Raw genomic sequence first — 21,087 nt, forward strand, 5'->3', positions numbered from 1 at the left:
GCCCTTCTGGCAGGCGCTACCACAGTGAGGGATAATGAATCAAGCTGAATGAAAGCACGGGCGCTGAGGCGCTGAAGGTTGAGTCTGAGGGCCAGGCACTCGGTGCAGAAATAGCGCTGGCTGCATCAGCGCGCCCTGGTGTCCGTGGCGGCGATACACGGAGAGATACGCGCTTTGCGGAAGCTTCGTAGAACACAGAGACGGAACATAAAGACGGCATGAGCTCTAATAGCTCAGCGCTAAAATAGCTCAAGGTCGGCACAACAGAGCGTATCTTGCTTCCTGTGTGTATATAAGGAGGGGGGGGGGGGTGCGTACGGATAGCTTGCTGTTTGTCAATGAACGCATGTGTTTCCCCTTCTGGAGTTACTGGAGTCGTTTCAAGACACGTGCAAGTTTTGGAAAAGACGATATTCATAGTGGATGCGATATCTGTTTATGTATGATTGTTCTGCATGCTGTAAAGGATGTGCGTTTACATGCGCAAAGCTAGGTGTGCAACGGCACCACTTCGTCAAGGGAACAAGGAGTAGCCGGCGCCCTATTTGGGGGCGCCAACATATCCTTCAATGACGGCAATGTGTCATTCCATATCGGTAACTGCGCGTTTTGGTGCTAGACGCATCAGCGGTGCAAGTTCCCTGGATACAAGAATGTGCATGAATAGCCGGTATAAGTACGGATCCTGCCTTTACGAGCAAAAAGAATCGCTTCCACTTGCACGCGCACATTTCCTCAAGCGTAACTGGGCACTCCTGAGAGAAAAGCGGCGAAGCAAATGTGCTGAAATTCTTTGAATAATTGCTTGAAGTGCAAAGCCCAGCTTTGGTTAACCAAACAGATCAATTAGTTTCTATTGAATCGCACTAACAAATACCTTATTTGCCTCGTGATGACATGTAAACAAAATAACAATATTACAAGAACCGCATTTTCCTATCCGTTTAAAGCGTATACGAATTTGCACGCTCCTACGTCATACGGGTCGGAGTCTCAATGGTTAGCGGTATGGTTGGACGAGGATTGGATAACGCGCATTTTGTTGCCCTCCGTGTCACGTTCCTTGTGGTACCAGGTGCGGTTATATATCTCTAGTCAAACTGTAACGGCCTTCAGACCACTACCTGCTCTTCACAGGTGGCGCTCTGGCGGAGCAGTTGACGGCAACTTTTGCAAGGCTATGTCCGCCTGTAACAAACATGCCCTTCTCCTCCTCCTCTCTGCAAAATTACATGACACATTTTCTTTGCAATATCAATTTTCTGCAACAACAAAACGCATTTTCTACCCCTGTACGGTCATCGCTATGGTTGCTCTAGTCGTCAAGACATAGGTGCTATGGTTGAAAATATGGAAAATATAGAATTATGATACTCATCGCACACTGTTTTCTGCGGAACTACGTGCCTTTGATAGGCGACCACTATCATTAGGGCCGATCTTAGGACCCTGACTATCCGAGAAATCTCTGGCTGTCAGAAGAGTCTTGCACGCACAATTGGAGGTATCCAAATCTACGCCCCAGAGGAGGCTGCGCCCCCTGGATTAGAACATGCGGATATTAAAGGCTATGCTTTTGGTGGTCGCATGCGGCGGCAGCGGTTGTGGGAACCGGAAACACGTCATAGAATTCGTGATTTGGACACCACAAAAAGGACACCTTTTTGGAGGAACCAGTTTCGCAAGAACGTCACTAAATCTAATCAAGGTACCAGTTATCTCGTTCTCCTTATTATTGTTCTAGTTCTTCTGAAATCGCACTTACGCTTGTGTCTGTGGCCCTCGCCTCCGGGTTCTCGAGTGTTGTGCCTGGAACATGGCACTCAAGAGGGAGGGACCTCAATTAAATGTGCCCAGGAAGACTTATGCTTCGTGAACTTTCAAGAACAATTTGTTTTGTACGCGAAATGCTGTTGCTGTGTGTTTCTTTATTGTTTCTGTTATGATAATCGTTTTGAGCCCACTTGTCGAGTCACTGAATAGGAGCAGCCGGTGTCATCCTACAAACACCAACCTCTCTTTGCGTGCAGTCAAATAAGCTCTCGCCGTGTTTTTTTAACTGTTGTTTCTGTTATGATCGTCGTTTTGAGAAGACTTGTCGAGTCACTGAATAGGAGCAGCCGGTGTCATCCTACAAGCACCAACCTCTCTTTACATACAGTCAAATTAGGAAATAAATCGATCGATCAATCACTTTACCGGTGGAGCGATTTTCTTTTTTGGTGTCTTCAACTTTCCCTAACCAATAAGAAGAGCACCCGTTCGTGCTCGGGCGCCTTTCTGGCAGCTCGCTGTAAGCGCGTTCAGACATTCGACTATACACTCTGTGAGCCCGTCGGGGGACTTGGGTGTAACGACGAACGTGGACGTCTCTCGGCAGGATCAGTTCAAGCAGCTGCTGGAGATCCAGGAGCTGGTGGGCGGCGCCGTCGACCTGGTGAGCCCGACGAGGGAGCTGCTGCGCCAGGGAAAAGTGACGAAGATCAGCGCCCGCTCCGGAGACCACTTCGAGCGGTACCTATTCGTGGTGAGCCAACGTGGTGCGCGGACACGCAACCGCGGGGAGGCACGAGGCCGCGTGAAATGACAGGCATTGAATTTTCAGTCATGAGCTTCCTGCCCACAAGTGCCCACGCGTGCAACGTGTACATGTCGAACCTCCCTAACTGTAACATTCAATGCGAGCTAAAACGGCTTCCGCGTGGTGTCAAGCGTTGTCTTTTTAGAGTTCTTGCGCTGACGGGTCCGGATCTTAATTGGCTTAGTGAACGCACAAAATAAAAAGATAGACAAGTGTTAGCAGAGCTACCATAAACGCCGCCACGAGAAAACGCTAATGGAGAAACAGGATGCCTGCTTACAATACAGTGGTGAACTGTTCCGTGCATCAGCGACAAAGGTCGTGCGAGCCGGGGCACGTGAAGGACAGGAAACGCGATTTCGCTCGTCGTGCAACAACGGCACGTGAACAATAGAATTACTTATTTGGGTTTTATTTATTGTGTATCGTTGTGTTGATGTGGGCAAATCAGTTCTGCGGACGGCCTCGAAGAGAGGCAGGTTCGTGAAAGCGAAATAAACTGACATCCACCAGAGCTGTAGCAGACGAAACAACGATGTAATCTGTGCGTGTGTACTGGGTGGTTGTGTGCCCCGATTTATTCGTTGAGCGCGAAACTGTATGGTATACGACCGTTTTTGGCGCACAGTAATAAACAATTCAATTCGTTCTCAATAAGACGTGCTGCTTATCGCCAACTCACGTTTCATGCCGTTCCAGTGCTGCGTGATCGCGTGTGTCATACCGTCCATAGTCTAATTAGTCTTTTTTTTTTCTTTTCTACGCTTTCTATCTTGCGTATGTCACTGCTATGAAGAATGCATCACCAACTTGCCTACCAGCAAACCATGACTAATTGGTTGTCCCTCTTTGCCCTTGTGCAGTTCACCGACATGGTGCTAGTGTGTAGCGTCGTGGGCAGCGGGGCACGCCTCATTGGTGCCGGTGGGTACCGGGTGCGGGCCAAGCTCGACCTGGACGGCCTCTTGCTGCAGGACGGCGACAACCTCGAGACGCCAAACAGCTTCCACCTGCGGAATGCCGGGCGCTCCATAGAGCTGTGCGCCGTGTACGTCGCAGTTTTTCGTTGTTTTCTTTTTTTTTTTTTAATCGGCCGGTGAATCGCGGGATGGCCTCGGACGTTCCCATTGAAGTACGCGAAGCTCTCGTTATAACGAAGCCACCGGGACAAAGAATTGACTGCGTTGTAAGTGGTTCTCGCGGTGAGAAAGAAGCGAAAACATGTAGAGCAACGACCGGAAAGGAAAGAACATTTTTTTTTACATGTTTTCGCGTCTTTTATCGCGATAGCAGTTATACGGACACCCCAGGAGAATTTTCGCCGTCATCGACGGCGTCGCTGTTGTCGTAGAGCTCCGCACATGTTTACGTATATCTATGCTGCATGTTTATGCACTCCGTATGTTAACGGTAAATTGTTATAATATTCAGCCGCCAAAGTTGCTGAAACTAGGTCTTACGTTCATGACTAAATTACTTCTCAGAATTTTGAGAACGGCGGCCCGCAAACAAATGTCATAAAACACAACTTTCACAGCCGTGGCTTTTATCATAAACCTTGTCAGACTACTAAATATTCAAAGTGCGAAAACTATATCAATGCTCAAACCTGAAAGTGGCGCAATTATATTGGCGCGGCTGTTTACGGGCAGCGTAGCGGCTCCTCAGAAGTGTAGCCACCGAGCTTTCACTTTTCAGTTGTTTCATTGCGATAGCAACTATATGGACACTCCAAGCGCATTAATGCCATCGCCGTCGCCGTGAGGTTCCGTATAAAGTCCAAGGGCGATCACACCTTCGCGGCGCGCCCTACGCTGTATGTGCGAGTGCAAGCGTCCGAGGGGAGACGACGACCGCGGCTCAATCTCGCCCGCCCGAAAGGGACTGAAGCGAAGAGGAAGCTCGCTGTTTTCCGTGGCGCGCGAGACACCCCATGTTGCGAGACACCAGACCGGGGGGGCGTTATACTCCGGCTGCAACTGTGCATATGGAGGCTTCGCGCGGTCGCCCTGCCTTATCTTGAGAGCTATCTGCGTTGAGGGCAGAGTCTATACGTGCATTGGCGGCTAGTAGGTTTGTGTGTGCTGTGTGTTCTCGGCGCTCGCTTTGTGTTGAAGCGATAGACAGCGCGAAGGACACTTCGCTCGCTGCTGCTGCCGCATTTCCTGACGCCAACCTTTTCACAGCGAATGTCTGCGGGCATCGAATGTGATGCGTTCATGTTTGCTCTGCATACTGACACCATGTTTGTTCATTTAGTTAGCAAGCGAATCTTTGGAAGTTGACACGGCCGATAAAAGTGCTATCCTCACTTCGTATAGCTGTCTGCTAATTTGCTGTCGCAATCGATGCTTCGCCTTTCGGGAACTGCTACTTTTTTGTATTTTGACTTCTCAATGTTAGGCTTTCAGAACAACCTGATTTATTTGCTGCTTTTCACAGGTCAAAAGTAGTCTAATCGAGCATATTAAGTTGGTGTCGCGTTTAGAGTAGCGGCTCCATGGCTATTGCATTCTGCTGCCGAGCACACGGTAATGGGGTGGTTCGATTCGCCGCCGCGTTCCGGTGAACATGGAATGCACAAACGCCTGAGGGCTACCGCGCTCTAGGAGCACGTTAAAGAACTCCGGGTGCTCAGATTTATCCGGAGCCCTCCACTTATGTGCTTCTCGTAGTGGCTACGTTGCTTTAGAATGCTAAACAAAATCAATCAATCAATCAATCAATCAATCAATCAATCAATCAATCAATCAATCAATCAATCAATCAATCAATTAGTCTGACACGCTCCCTCATTCAAGATAACGTGTTCTTAGGCTATTTCATTGATACTTGGTGAAGACATTGTTGCGCAAATAAAACAGACGCAGAGAACACAAGCGCCCGTGGTAAGTTACTAGCTGTTTCGTAACCTACATTTATTACTCTTTTCTTTGCTTATGTGGTGATGTAAGCTAAGGCTCTCTTCAGCAGTGCAATTTTCAGCTTCACAACGCCACACTGACTGGTCGCATTGCCCTTTTCCGTGCGCAGGTCACCTGAAGAGAAGCTGGCGTGGATGCAGGTGAGTCTAGCGCCACTGTCAATATGCGAAAACGCCAACGGAGGTTTCATATCTCATCTTTAGGCCTCGGTGTGCATGCCAAAGAACTTCAGGTGGACATAAGCAGTCGCGAATGCTGCACTCACTGCTAAACCTAGAGTTCCGGGGCTCAAGGCGTCCTGGCACTTCAGCACAGACGAGACTGAGCGTTCACTTATTGGAGCTTTTTTCCCTTTAAGCATACACAGCAATAAATATGTGCCACTATGTACCAGCGAAATAGCCAGGGAAAGGGTTCCAAACACGCGTACCTATTACCTTGAAAATTTTTTTCACACACCTGTAACTGTGACCATGTTTAAGTTGTCCCACATACATAAACAAGGTTTTAGTTTTGTGGTACTATGTTGAATACCGTTCCGTTTCATTATGTGAAACGTATTTCCTAATTTTTTTCCGCATATCGCTCGAATTAAGCAGAACGATAATGAGGATGTGGCGCCAAATCTTAATAGTTCACATGAGCAAGACGAGATCCTCTAAGGTCCGCAGCTGCATCATGCTACAGCCAAGTTTGACCCTTCGTAATTACTGTTACCATATTACAGACTTTTAACGCAGGCAGATGAGGGAAGTCGTACCCTGATCTAAGCATTTAATCGCGACTCGCGCCCCATACGGGGCCGTCAATGAATGCGCTGTAGCTTTGTCAAGCAAGCGCTTTAGGGTTGGGAATAGCACACTGTGACATTATAAACCGTTCTCTTAACTGATTTTGCCCGCGTTGTTTATTGCAGACCCTTGCCAAGGCTGCCCACGACCTCAAGCAGCGAAAGAGCTCCTTGAAAGTGTACCATCAAGGTCAAAAGGTGAAGCAGCGCGAAAGCGCAGTTATTCTTGTTCACTTTTTCGGTTGCACAAAGCATAGCTGTCACGAACGAAGAATGTCAATGTCGCCCAAAAAGGGCTCGTAGTACACAGTTATGAAGTTGTGTACGAGGATAATCAGGCAACATTCCTAGAGTTGTCGTAGGGATTTCTTCTTTCACGGCAATATTGGTTTCTTCAAGTCTATTAGGCAGCGCGAAGCCACGTATTTCTATTTTTTTTAATGAAGATAACACAGAATTCATATGACATCCATATAAATTCCGTACCAATTGTACGCAATTGGTGGAATGACGTATGCATCGTATCAGTAGAGGTTCTTCTTCATTATTATTATCATTTTTGCATTTACTGATGGTGCTCTTGGTGCATTTTCTAACGGTTGCCTACGTTCAAAAATATCTCGCATGTTACAAAACGTTACGTGTTACAAGCGACACGGTCGCGTGTTCGCAGTCGCTCGCAGTGGTACGCAGCTATCGACTTGGCGACGCAGTTGCCAAGTCGAAAACAGAATCCTTTAGGAGTGAAATCGATGATTGTATTTCATACACGCTTGTGTACCTGCTCATCGTATTCGCAGAGTCCCGAGGGGGCGGAACTGGGTCAGCGTGCCCCCGTGCTGGTGCGAGCGGACACCGTGTCCAGGTGCATGCGCTGCTCGGCGGGATTCTCCACGTTCGGGCTGCGGTGGAAGCACCACTGCCACGCTTGCGGGATCGTGAGTCGAACCTACACCTTGTACGGCCTGCGTGCACTTGCCCTGCGTACTTTCGAGCGCCTGCAAAAACCTCATTTGGGTACTTAATTTGTTTCTTCGGCGCCCGCATGAAGGAAGGGAATGGAACGACTGGAGAAACGCTGGACGCTCGAAAACGGCGTTTCTCCTGTCTTGTTTTCTTTCCTCTTTTTCCCCAGAAGCGCTTGTCATATTTAACAACGTTGAATTTCAGACTAGCCAAACTGCCCGTATTTTCGTTTACTTGCGCGGAAGTTCAGGCAGGCGTTTCAAAGGGATTATTACGGCAATACTAAAACTGGAAAGGAGTGACAGCATATCAAAAGTACGCTATCAGTGAATCTTGGCTAACTAAAGCAGCACTGCTTTTTTTGAAGTGCAGTATAACAACAACAACAACAACAGCGACAACAACAACAACAACAACAACAACAATAATAATAATAATAATAATAATAATAATAATAATGTGATGAGATTTGTTAATAATTTTTTCCCCGCAAGTTGTGGTGGCGTGACGTTATGTCTCCCCCAGTCACTGAATGTTTCGCGCGTTGCTCCATCTTTCCACCCGCACGTTGACATTCGTTCGGCATATTAGGCATTCTATAGACTTAAGTCCTCAGCATTCTCATTTCCCGGAAGCTGACTACAACGCACAGGAAGTGCCAAGCTCTCTGTGACGTCATGTCATGTCACCCGAGCCGTACGGCGTTAAGCTGTCCATAAAAGCTTGGAAGGTTCGTTGGCGACTGGAAAAACAAAAGGGGTTGGTGGTTACTGACGCAGGAAATACATTAGCTTTACATCTCGGTACCATGGGATCCTTCGTCAAAGCTTGTCCCCCTCTCTCTTTTATACAAACATTTTCATTACATTAACATGTGCTTCAATTGTTTCAAAGTGTGCCGCAAAGAAAAAGTACTGGCACAGGCCTCGAACTTCGTTAGAGCCGGTACTCAACCGCGCTCGTCACAGTCCTGTGGCACTCTGGCTTTGTGCGCGAAGTTTCGGTTTTGATTGGTGTCCGATGACAGTGGCTTGCCGCGCGTCGTTGTAACCGGAAGGCGGAACTTCGGTATTCTGCGATATCTGTGCAATTCGTTCGCAGTCCAGCAAGTTTTACTTGATAGGCAGATGCTTTACAAGTTTTACTTGATAGGCAGATGCTTTAGAGAAGAAAAGAACCAAAACAATATTCGGGAAATCGCGTTTTAGACATCGGTGTTAAAATAGGCTCTATTACTGCAAGTGCAAGTACCATTAGCACATATTTGAACGATAACACGAAAGAACAAACGAACCAGAACACTTCGTAAATGCGGATTACACGGATATGTCTTGTTTTATTTCTTCGTAGCTTATCGCTAAACATTCTGCGACATCTTCCAGGTAACAAATCCTCCACGTGTGGCGGGGTATCGGCGCTGTCCACGAGGCCTAGCGCCTCGTGGACAGCGATTGCATTCAAGGAGTCTCCTAAAAAAAAAATTAATAAAGGGAACTGTCCCGCTGCGATCGCTCAGATATAGCCCGAGAATGATGGTTATTGCCGGGATTTATCTGATCTTCGTGCTTTTGGCTTCGGACGTCCTCTCGAGACTTTGTTTATTACCCTTTATCTGGCGGACGGGTGTGTGTGTGTAGGGGGGGGGGGTGGAGCATTATTGGCCAAACTTTCGAGGCTATCCTATTTTCTTTTTAACTCAGAAGGCAATCACACTCTGGGCACGCGCGTAACCAAAATGGTTAGCTCGCAAAGTCACAAAACCATCTGAAGTCACAAGGACCAAGTTTAGGCAAATCTACGTACACTGGCCATCGTCCCAATGCCGGACGAACCGCCGTGCCAGCAGCTCCCGTAGGCACTAGCGCCAGAACTCCCTGCATGATAATATTTTTGTAGGAAATTCTGTTTGCTTTAGCTCCTTCTTTGTCCCTTGTTTTTGTGCGGTTACATGATGCATTCCAATATCGACCACCAACTAGCCCGCCTATCCCTGTTAAATATGCTTTAGCTCGTTATACGCCCAGCCAAGTGCTGTCCATGGCCGTGCTCGATGCGAACAGCGCATGCGCTGCTACGTTCTAGCACGTCGGTGTCTAGCTGGCTCAGAAGCTATAGCAACATAACTAGGCTGTGCTTGTTTGCCACACGCGCTAGTGAACAGACAAACGAAAAAGCCAAAATGATGAAAAAAGGGAGAACAAAGCTCTGTTTAGTGCATGCATGCAGCCCTTTCGGCGCCTCATTTTTTTGTTGTTGTTGGTAGTGCATTTACGGGCGAACGGACAAGAATAGCGAGGAGAACACAGTGACCCGAAACGTTGATTCCCGTCTCATTCTAGGCTTATGCCCTTGTGCGCGCTGCACGTACTGTCGCCGTCAGACTTAACCCGATCACCGTAGACACGTACTTAGCGGTGTAACTGAAGAGAGCAATTCAAAGAGACGAGTGCCGTTTAGAGCACATATCGGATACTTTAGACGGAAGACATATTAAACTTACGCATTCAGATCATTCAATCGAGAAATCTGCGGCACCTTACGCAGGAGAATAAAAAAATCCGATCATGGAGTGTTCTGGATAAGTGCGACAGAGACTGTATAATTGCAATTTTCCGCCAACCATCCGAACGAATTATGTCATGGGTGAGTTTTCGTAATGGTTTTTCTGCAAATTTCTATTAACGACAGCCGTCACGTGTGCGAATTTCTCGCGCTTTTCCAAATAAGAGTTGCTGGGAACCAACGCTTTCTGTTGCCTCCCTCACACACGCGCGCGCGCGCGCACCTTACTTGAATTTTCACTCGTGCAATTAATTGCTCCATGTTGTTCGCACGCCGGATTTCTACGCCCAGCCTGATAATGATCATTGCATGTGTAAGTGTTCCCACCACCATCCGGAAGGTGCCGCCACCAGCACAGCAGGGAAAACAGACTTAACCTTGTTGCGTATATGTTCTACCATTCACGCGGGGCATACCCGCAAAAGCGTTCCACTTACTGAACGGAACTTTCGAGGAACGAGATCAAGGGTGCCGATCCCACGTGCGGTAGTTCATTGTGTGTCTCTCGCGCAGGTTGCGTGCAGCAAATGCGTGTCGCGCAAGGCCCGCCTGCACTACGACGGGGGTCGCGCGGGCCGCGTGTGCGAGGCCTGCTACGCGGCCATGGTGCCGCTGGGGGACGACGACCAGCAACAGCACTGCCCTCTGCCGGGCTACGAGGAACTGCCCTCACCCGCCGGTCCCGTTCCCCCGTTCCCGCTGCCCCCGGGACAGCAACAGGTATAGTGTCATAATAATAATAATAATCATTCATCATTACAATCATCCTTAATGACCATCGGTTATCTTCCATCCTCATTCCATGCCCTGCCCATGCTCATTTCTTTTTGTTGATTTCAACTACGATGTCATTAACTCGCGTTTGTTCCCTCACCCAATCTGCTCTTTCTTATCCCTTAACGTTACACCCACCATTCTTCCTTCCATTGGTATGGTGTACTAGTACATTATTCTGGTACACGATAGCAACAGGGATGAACGTAAGCATTGGGATTCGTCGAAGCTCAATTTGGGGCTCACTTGTGTTTTCTGTTTTTTTTTTTCGAAGTTCTTGAACTTCTACCACGCGCTTTTCTTTCGTGAAAAGGACTGCAGTTAGCAAGTTTGTGATGGCTAGGAAATGCGAGATTCTTTCATCTGTTACGAAAGTTGTGTCGAAATACAGAACCTGGCGTCATCGGCATCCTTGTGACGTCCCGACACATATAATTTTCTGGCGTCGTCTGCCAATTCCACCAATGCTCGCGTATCACAGCCGTAGCGATCGCAGGAACCGAGCAGGCCACTTTATCGTTACGTCATGACGCATCCAACGTCTCGTTAACGAAACTAAAGCTGGTTCCTGGAAATAAGCAATGCCTAGCAATTTATTTCCCACGTCATTGGCGCTTCCTTGTGCATTTCTGAAGCTACAGAGCGTTTGGACCTGCACTTACCCCAAACGTTGGAAATTCCGAAATGTTATGTCAGTATACTCATTCAGCGTAAAGATGAATTTCACTTTAAAGAGCCGCCAATTCCAACATGAGACGTTAAATGATTCTATATTGCAGTAATGCAAGGCATTAGGTACTCCAGAGAAAGGTAATACAGATTTTGCCCGCCAATTTCTTTCTCTTCTATGCCTTCGTCCTGGTTTCCTAAAAAACAAGAGTTTGGTAACCGTAGCGGCACATAATCTAGAGGGCAACAAATCAGGGGTGCTATTCTGCATGCTGTCAAATCGAGCCACGCTTCCTAATTCGCCATCTTGCCTACTCTGATTGGCCTAGAGCGCTGCTACGGCCTCTCTGATTGGTTCAGAGTGCCGCCATTGCAAAATTTGTCAGTGTTGCGGAATTCGCAATGTCACCATCCAAGGAGCGGAATTTGCAGTTTCTAGAGCGCAGAAGATGCTGCAGATGCAGTATGCAGCATACGTATGCAGTATGCAGCATACGTATGCAGCATACGATGACTCACCAGCGCTCGTTCTTTCGAACCTCTCAGGCGAAACACCGTGATTAGTGAACACAATCAATGTGCTACAATAAAAGTTGCAACCAGGTAATAAAGTTCAATAAGGGCTCATTATCAACCTGTTCCCTTTTCATCGGTAGCCAGGACGTTAATTGCATTTCCAGAGTGTTCTGATGCGGCGTATTCGGTCCTTACCTGCCTGAATTTTCGTTCCTACACTGCGCAGTGTTCGGGCGCCGTGCTCAGCGGCTACCTGCGCCTGAAGACGGGTGGCCGCCGCGCCCACTGGCAAAGGCGCTGGTTCGCCCTGCACCGGGACTTCGTGCTCTACTCCTTCCGTTCGGAACAGGTGTGTGCCTAAGGGCTGAACGCCCCCACTCGACTCTCGTCGAGGGGTGCACAACGCCGCCCCTTTACTAAAGAAGGCACCACAGAGCTTCAACAACAATTTTCCGTCATTCCTAAAATGAGTAATAGCTTGAGAAATGCGCTTTCACGCCGGTACATCCGAGTGTAGACGCCAAGAGCACTTGGTTACAAAGTTTACTGTCGGGAATCGTCATGGTGGTTGTTATTAAAACGCGTTAACCACTTCTTCCTGGAGGTGGCGCTGCCATCGACTTATTTGGCAAACATTAAGGACCGTAGGGAGCGTCCACCTTCCAGAAGCGCTGGGATTGAAAGTTGGTGGTAGCGTTAACTGGGCACTAGTCGGGATGAGTTGTATACATTTAGAGTACTGGCGTAAGAAAAGCCGGAAAGAGATAGACGGAGGCGCGGGTGTGAAAGACATTGGAAATTGTACTATATAGAGATACACGTTTTATTAAAGTAGAGATAGGCGAAATGCGCACTGCGATAGATGTAGTAAAACCCGGTTACCCCAAGAAGGCCGCGTGTCTCTTTGTCGGAGCTGCTCCGTTTGAAAGAGCATGCTCATTGAAATCACCATAGCCGTCATTGAGTAATCTGAAATGTTGGCTTGAGGGACGTTCTACAATGCGGGGATTTGATTTCTAGATCACACTGTGCCGTTGATGTATAATGCTCGACACCTGTCGTTCTGAGAGATTAATCGGCAGCGCCGTTTCTTTTCCGCGTTTGTTCGCAGGACGAGCTTCCGCTGACGTCGGTTCCTGTTCCTGGTCTGGCGGTGGCCGCCGCCGAGAAGGCCGACGGCCTGGAACCCCGCAGCTGCGCGGCCGCCTTCAAGCTCTTCCACCAGCGGAGGGCCTACGTCTTCCAGGCGCAGGACACCCAGGACGCACAGAGGTGCGTATTTACCAGGGCCCGCCTGCCCGATCGGGCCTTTTTCTGTAAGACGTAGTTGGCGGTTCCATCAACTGAATGATGGAGAATGAACACTGACTTTACGATCACAGCTTGGGAGTGCGCGCACTGCTTAGAATGTTTCTTTTGGGGGATAATGGCGAATATTTATTACTGATTAGTTTAGCGGAAATCGGAAATGGTTGGCGACGATTGTATCGCCGGCTTATCTACGAACAATACATTGTACAATGATCGAAGAACGATAACATGAGGCGATGTGAAAGGACACTGCGGCAATAAGGAACTTTTCACAAACATGCCTATACCGACTATATATGTCAGTCAAATACATCCAGAGCCACACATACACACACACACACACACACACAAAAAAAAAACAGGACATGCTAAGCGCCAATACTTGAATTCGATATCACTTTTAATAAACGAGGATATTTGGAGCTGTAAAGCAGATCACATTAATCACGCGTTACTTCATAACACACGCCACCATAGCCACACTGAACCGATAATCGCGCGGGCGGTTCATAGCGGAGAAACATCCGAGGGTTTCAGCCGGTTTGTGTATGCGTATTGACAAGTTTGGAATACTAGTATACTGAATCAGTGAGCAATGGCGCTGGTTGGTCTTCTTGTGACCATCTTTGAGTTCAACCAAAGCGCAGACAAATGTTAATGCAATGACTGACTTCGTTGTACTTTGAATGCCCCATAGCTCTCGGCAGCAGTGCAATAAATGTACAGTGACGCTTTTGTATTTCGTGCTAACGCGCTATGATCGCTATGGGCCTCACAAGATGCAGGTGCCAGTGCTGCTTCCGTAAAGCTTGCGTCGGCTATGTCGGTGGTGTTGCGGTAATGCATAAATGGGAATGAGTATGCGTAGAGGCAAAACCCTCTACTGCTACTTGGACGACAGGTGCAAACCAACATGCATACAGAAACGATCAACAGTGGTATAGAACAAGGAACGTTGCTGTGTAGCTAACATTTAGACAAGGAGGCTCGTCTTGATGAGGACAAGTCACTTTGTCTAAACACCGACTAAAGAGACATCCTTTTGTGGACCGTTGTTTGTCACGTCGTGTCCGTCTTCTTGTGCGCCTCTGTCTGGTTTAAATGCCCGCAGAAATAAAGACAAGACACGATGGCGCTCAACTTGCGTATCCTTATTTCTGTTTGTCGGTGTTCCCTCCGATCATCCAAGCACTGCACAGGGTATGCATAGAGCGTTCACCAGAAAAGTGGTAACTTCGTGCAACGTATGAGCTCCAGTAAAGAGTAGCACCTGGCGTGATTGATTGACTTACCGCTGCAAGAAACCAATAAATAAAATGAATAGCATGAATTAACCAGCGCGCACGTAGATTTGCCCGACGTGCGAGTATTTTGCAACGTGTAAGAGGGGAAATAAGTAGAAGCTCGACAGAAAGCTCGCAGGCCGCACCGATCGCTGGAACTAGAGGAAGAAAATTGCTCTGCCTACGGAGCTACTGAAAGAACATGCGAAGCATATACTTTTCTGCTCCACTGAATTAGATAGCAGAAAGTTAAATGTTCGGTGTCGTCGTGGGGCAATCTGTGATGATACTCGAATCTTCACTTTCTTCACTTTACTCTGCTGGCTCTTTGGGATAGGTCTTTATCTAGTAGTTGCTGCAAGCGAGGCCAAGGCCAGTCAACACTGCCTAAATATAGCACGTGGCCACTCACTCACTCACTCACTCACTCACTCACTCGCTCACTCGCTCACTCGCTCACTCACTCACTCACTCACTCACTCACTCACTCACTCACTCACTCACACACACACACACACACACACGCACACGCACACGCACACACACACACACACACACACACACACACGCACACGCACACACACACACACACACACGCACGCACGCACGCACACTCACACTTTGTTACGTAATGAAGTTAAATGAGTATAACGTACGTAACTCCTTGCCCTTCTTCTTTTCTCTCACCCGGTATTTGCAGGTGGATGGCAGCACTGGAGAGAGCGTCGAAAGCGGAAGAGCCTAGTTAGGCAGCCGCAGAACCAAACGTGGAGCCGAGTACATTAACAAACCACTCACAAGCGCCGGCCACGCAGAGAGCCACGACACCTGCCGGCCGGTGAAGTCGGCCTGTAGCAAAATGAGCGCTCCTTGTCAGTGCCGTTCACCATCCCCAGTGTGTGTTCTAGTCATCGCTCTTCTCGTGAAGTTGTAGATGCATTTGGGGTGTAGTTGATGCGCTGGCACATTCTGAATGCACAGACGACACCGAGCGTCCCACCTGACTAGGCATGTTTGGTTTTTCGACAACTCTCTATCGAAGCATTTTCTACTGTGTATTTCCGACAGCGCTTCGAGAAGCTGCCCTGTTCTGATCTCAGCCAGGCCCCGCGATTATCCGAGCTCACCAGTCTATTAAATGGACTGTAGGAGGATGGCGATTGCCTAGGGTGGACGTTTGTTTGATTTTTTTTTATTGTATCGTGATGGGTTATGACGACAGACCGTCCTTCCGTCGACAAGGTATACATGTGTCATGACTGATTCATTCAAATCGTAATTATTGACTGCGTTGGTTAGTAGACCTTCATACAGCGCGATGCTTAACTACCGTTGTGATTGCGGGTTCAATATAATTTCGGCCTGAATTATCCATCACTTTCCGAGTTGGTCATCTCGTAGTTTATCTTTTTGTTGATCACATGAATGTAGATGTCATTTTTGTTGTAGCAACATAATCAATGCCGGTAATAGGCAACCGATCATTGTTATATAGCACATTTTTCTTGCGACGATAAACCACGTGAGGAAAGTTCGCAGCATTTTGCTATTCATGTTAGATCAGACTAAAGAATTCGAGCCTGGAAATGTTTCCGTTCCATTCTTTTTTCGAGTTGAGCCAGAAAATTGAAGGCATTTAGCGAAACATCTGCGTAGTCGTAGATTCTGCGAGACAGCCACGAGCATTTTCATATTCATATTCTTATTGTTTGGCCCCATTCAAGTGAAACAATATACACTCATCGCCTAGAAAAAAAGAAAACTTCAAATATTTCTTGACGGTTGCTTGGGTTTTAACAAGAGACTGAAGGAAATGGTATACTCCAGCGGCACAACAGGTGCAGATGATGCAGGTTATCTTTACGTTGACCTAGGCTATGATATTAACGCTCTGTTCTTCAATGTTAGTTTATCCGTGAAGTTTGCGTTCTCATATTATGGCAGAGAAAACTTGTGTGTGATCGCCAAGTAGTATCGATTGCGAGAATGCACGTGACGTTGCCGCCCAAAAGTGGTGCAATGAAATAAATGCGGACGAGTGGCTTCCGCAGAACTGAACTACCTCGCACGCGGACAGAAAAATAACCGAAGAAGTCAGGCAAGTAAGGTCCGACTGGCTACCTCCTACTAGGATAAGGGCAAGAGGGTTTGAAAGATAGTAGAGACATAGGACAACGAAAGTTTCAGGCAGGTAAGACCTGACTGGCTACCCCGTACTAGGATAAGGGCAAAAGGGATTTGAAAGATAGTGTAGACATAGGACAAGCGAAAGTTTTCAATAGTATGAATGGGAACGAATTGGCTCGAGACCTGAATCTCGCGAAGCGCGCATGGTTTGTGTAAGGTCAAACACATAATTTTGATGCACTCGGCTGGCTAATAGCGAGAATAAATTAGTTGGGACACTCTGCTGCGAACTTAAGATGATCACGTGCTAATTTTAGATTGTGCGAACGAATCACATTTGTAAAGTATGGTGTTTAGGAGATGGTTGACGGTTACTTCTTTTGACGTGGAATTACGTCCTATCTAACGCCACTTTAGGCTACGAACTTGAGATTAGGTCGCGCATGTCGAGGACAGCTTTTGTTGAACGATACAATTTTATACTTGAAGAACCTTTATACATAAAAAAAGGAAACTTGGAAATCTCTGCATGCAGGCATTAGAAAAGGACACCAGTGTCATAACTGTAGCTTGAATGTTGGATTGTGCCAGTTTCTTAGTCTGAGCGGTCAATGTCTACGGAAGCCGTGCTGGTCACCGTACAGTCCTAGCAGACACCTAGTGAAACGTCTGGAGAAAGGGTGCGTTGCCACATGATGCATTGTTCGATCACGCCCCCTGCCCCATCCCCCTGCACCAGTCGTTTCATGACTGCTCCGCCGGAACATGCTATTGAGCCGATCCGCGAGTGATTCTATCTTGGAGAAATGTCGTGCGTTCAGGATTGACACCGACGTTTTGATTAGAATAATCACGCTTGCTGTGAGCCACTTCTTCGTGTGTGTCATCAGTCTGAAGAGTCACTGGTGGTTTAATGGCACCAGTTTTATCCTATTGCTATTGACAACACTTCGAAGTTGGCCGGCCATGATGTTTGGGCACGATGTCAGTGGTCTTGAGTCAATGAGAAAGCGTCCAGGAAAGTGAAAGCAACGTGTTTATAATAAGGAACTTGCATTTGTCTTGCATTTGTCAGACCCTACACTGGAAACAGCAGCCGCACCGGAACATACGTTCGATGACAACCACTACGTCTGTTCAAAGCTCATTCAAACCATTTGCGTGGCTTCACTCAGAGCTCTACAATCACACCAGTTACTAAACTCCCTATATGTCCCATGTTTTAGATCCCAGACGCAGTGCTTGACGAACAGCTTTGGGTACCCGCTCATTGTCGCGTCGCCTACGGACAGTAAAGCTAACTACAAAGCGCCACTTTTTCGGGAACATCAGCACAATATCTCGGCACACGCTGGAAGCAAAGCCAAACAGACATCTAGTGTTTTTTTCCCTGTCAAGATAAGCAAGTTTGTGCACATTTTAGCATCTGATTGGTGACGACAAGATTCAGTGTTTCGCCCATGGTGCCGTATCAGACGAGACAGGGACGTGCACATTTCGCTTAAAATGTGCATGCTTTTGCACAAGATTTTGTGCGAGATTTTGCGCTTACTGCTGCATTGTCCATGCTCAAATTTCGCTGAAAGTTGGCATTTCGGAGTCTACCTCGTTCAATGTAAAATTGGCACAATTGGTTCCTTGTTTTTAAGGAAAAAAGGGACAGTTATCTTCGTTTATAGGAATGCAAGCTGCTGCCCAAATGGCGCTATCATAAACTTGTGCCGCCGCCTGATGGCAGCTGCAGAAAGCAGCCACAAAGTGCCGCGGGTTCCAGAGGAGCGGGTAGCAGGTGACAACCCTCCGTGAACAGCGGCTTTCTGCGGCTGCCGAAAGGCCGCAGCACAAGTTTGTGCTAGTGCCATCTTAGAAGCAGCTCGCATTCCCATACACGAAGGCAACTTTCCATTTACCCCTTAAATGTCAGTTTAGTAACTGTGCCAAGTGTCACATTGAACGAAGTAGACTCGAAAATGCCATATTTCTGCGATATATGAGCAAGAAGAACGCAGCGGTAAGGGCAAAATGTTAAAAGAAATATTTCGAGTATCTGTATGTATTACCCAAAACATGACATCTATGACTCATCTGCGACTCATGAAGTGTGTTCCTGCGCCTGTCCAACGGCAAAGCATGACCTCCGAGTATGGTTTTCGTTATTCTGCGACAGCCATGGTTGAGGGGTGCGACGTGGACTATTAACCTCTCAAGAAAAAGTGCTCGTGCATGTACGGACGTTTAAGAACGGGTACGATTGAAGTACTCCGATTTCAGCTACGTGACTTTTGAGGAGCGCCGAGCACATAGACACCGGAGTGTCCAGAAGCAAAGCCACTTTGCCCACAGATCCTTGTTGTGACGCTCATCGCACTGCCAATGTGTATTCACTGTGCTCACGTCTCGTTAAGCGAATGTTTTGTGCCCGACTTTTGCGCCCAGAGCGTTCAGTAAGAGTCGATAATGTTGTAGTTGCGCGCTTAAGCTGTCCGATCATATCACGTGGTCCCATGCAGTCTGACTGTGTTTCGTAGTAGGGCCCCATGCTGAAGCGTGATCGTTAGCACTGCACCTGTGTGGTAGAAGCTCCGCAAGCGTGTACCTTTAACTCTTGCGGGGCCAGCTTGGTTGCGAAGAAGAAAAAAAAGCAAATTGTTCTGTGATCACGCGACACTGTTTGCCCGTAGTGCTTGTTTAGCGGCTGGTGAGTTGCTGGAGCGTAGTTGATGTAAATACGCAAAGTTTTCTCTCTCTTTTCATTTGAATTCACGATTGCACAGCTCTGTGGTGTTGTAACATAAGTTGCAAGTGTGCCTCTCCTACTTAAAACCGTCTTGAAGAAGCTCAACTTTTCGTCTTAGTTGTCCGTGGCGTAGGTTACCTTTCAAAGGGTTTGGACAGATAAGAAAGCATATTTAACCACACTGAATGGATGAGGGAGTGCGCCAGTTGAACCGTGCTTAAGCGCAAATTTTCGAATAAGCAGTTTGCTTGGTGAGGCATACCCGACAACGGTCTGCGGCAAGAACTTTGGCCACTGGCGCATAGAACTCGACCTGCCCCACATCGAAGTTTTTGAACATTTGTGGCTTTTGATAGGCCAATAGTGAAAGCCAATTTTCTTTCCTTTAAAGGGACACTTAAAGTATATATTGTTATGCTAGATTGGTGTGGCACTCCTCTAGAATAATACATAATTTAATGTCATCGACGCCGTAAGCTGAGGCTTCGCATTACCAGAATTGGCGCCAAAGAAAATAAAATTGACGAGACCACCTCGAAAGTGCACGCACCAGGCTTCTGATTGTTAACAGAGAAAAATTTCACTGCGCTCGAAAGTAATCAACGTCTCTAAAGAGACTGCTCTTGTAGGCATTTCCGGCATAACAGCGGATAGCATGCGACTAAACACACTGCAGTTCGTGACGTCACACTGTCGTCATCAGAGCTGTAGTTTGGGCGTCAAATTGAGGAATTGCAAGTTCGACCTCCATTCTTGCTTTTTTTCTGTTCGTCTGTAAACATGATAGCCCAATGTGTTACGCAATGATGCTATTCCAGCACTGCATGATAATGCTTGTCTTTAGCATCTCATTAAGCTGCATGGAAAATGGAGAACAGAAGAGGTCGCCCTATTGAGAGGTCCTGCCTACGCACTACGTTTGACCTAATGGTGCCCCTTTGCATGGTGCGGATAAAATGTTTTTATTTCGGATGCGATGAAACGGAGCTGCGAAGAATGAGGAAGGGAAAGTGTTAGAATTGCCCACGAGTGCAACAAAACACGACGACACGCCATTTGAGCCATCGGCTTTAACGCCACCGCGAAACGCGCACTGCAATTTTTCCCTAGTCACTGTGCGATGTAGCTCATCTAAAATGCGCTACAGCGTGAGCGCGAGCCTGAGTGCTGGGTTGTTGACAGTGCCAAATTTCCGGATGCGTCCTGTAGATTTGTTGCTGCTGCACAAAGATGCAACGTTTTGACTCAACCTGCACCATATGCACGATCGAGTAACTTGGATATTTTTCTCTTTTTCAAATGCAATCTGTGGATTGATATTTTTGTTACGACACCACAATGTCTTCTCGCGGACGTGCGCGTTTGCGCAAGTGTTGAGAATGACTGATCTATCTCCTCATGATGGTCTCTCTCTTTTTGTAATTTTGCGCGAGAATTTTTCAATAAGCACTCGATCAGAATTTTGCAGGGAAAAACTGAAAGCACACACTGTATTTATTCCTGTCCCTTTTTATTTTTAAGCCGTGTCACACGTGATACGTGTCACACTTGTGCAAGAATAAAAATGCTGTGCAAAAAAATCGTACATGCCTCTCTGTTTCTCAGCGTGCATAGAAGACCGGGACGTTGGATCTATTGGGACCGCCCTCGAAGAAAACAACGAAGAAATCGTCCTAGCAGGTTTCGAGTATGCCCTTTCTGAGGCTGTTGAAGCAATTTATTGTGCAAAGGAGGAGGTAACAATAAAGGTGCTGTAACCGGGGGTTCAGCACTCAGAGGAACAGCATCTGAAAGATTGATTTCTGCTCCTTCTGTACAATTGAACCAGAAGAGAACATATATACAAA

General features: G+C 47.4%; 1 protein-coding gene across 1 annotated transcript in view; it reads left to right on the forward strand.

Annotated features, from left to right (window-relative positions):
- LOC126528134 (FYVE, RhoGEF and PH domain-containing protein 2-like) overlaps window positions 1-20,822 on the forward strand; it is an 80,515-nt gene extending 59,693 nt beyond the window's left edge. Inside the window, exons 12-20 of the mRNA XM_050175993.3 lie at window positions 2,381-2,527; window positions 3,445-3,629; window positions 5,615-5,645; window positions 6,422-6,493; window positions 7,096-7,233; window positions 10,337-10,543; window positions 12,009-12,131; window positions 12,894-13,054; window positions 15,077-20,822. Coding sequence (XP_050031950.1) covers window positions 2,381-2,527; window positions 3,445-3,629; window positions 5,615-5,645; window positions 6,422-6,493; window positions 7,096-7,233; window positions 10,337-10,543; window positions 12,009-12,131; window positions 12,894-13,054; window positions 15,077-15,125 — 1,113 coding nt within the window. The 3' untranslated portion in view covers window positions 15,126-20,822. The remainder of the gene's footprint in view (window positions 1-2,380; window positions 2,528-3,444; window positions 3,630-5,614; window positions 5,646-6,421; window positions 6,494-7,095; window positions 7,234-10,336; window positions 10,544-12,008; window positions 12,132-12,893; window positions 13,055-15,076) is intronic.
- Window positions 20,823-21,087: the final 265 nt, after the last annotated feature.

Source organism: Dermacentor andersoni, chromosome 9 (genome assembly GCF_023375885.2).
Source record: "Dermacentor andersoni chromosome 9, qqDerAnde1_hic_scaffold, whole genome shotgun sequence".
NCBI classification, from domain to species: domain Eukaryota; kingdom Metazoa; phylum Arthropoda; class Arachnida; order Ixodida; family Ixodidae; genus Dermacentor; species Dermacentor andersoni.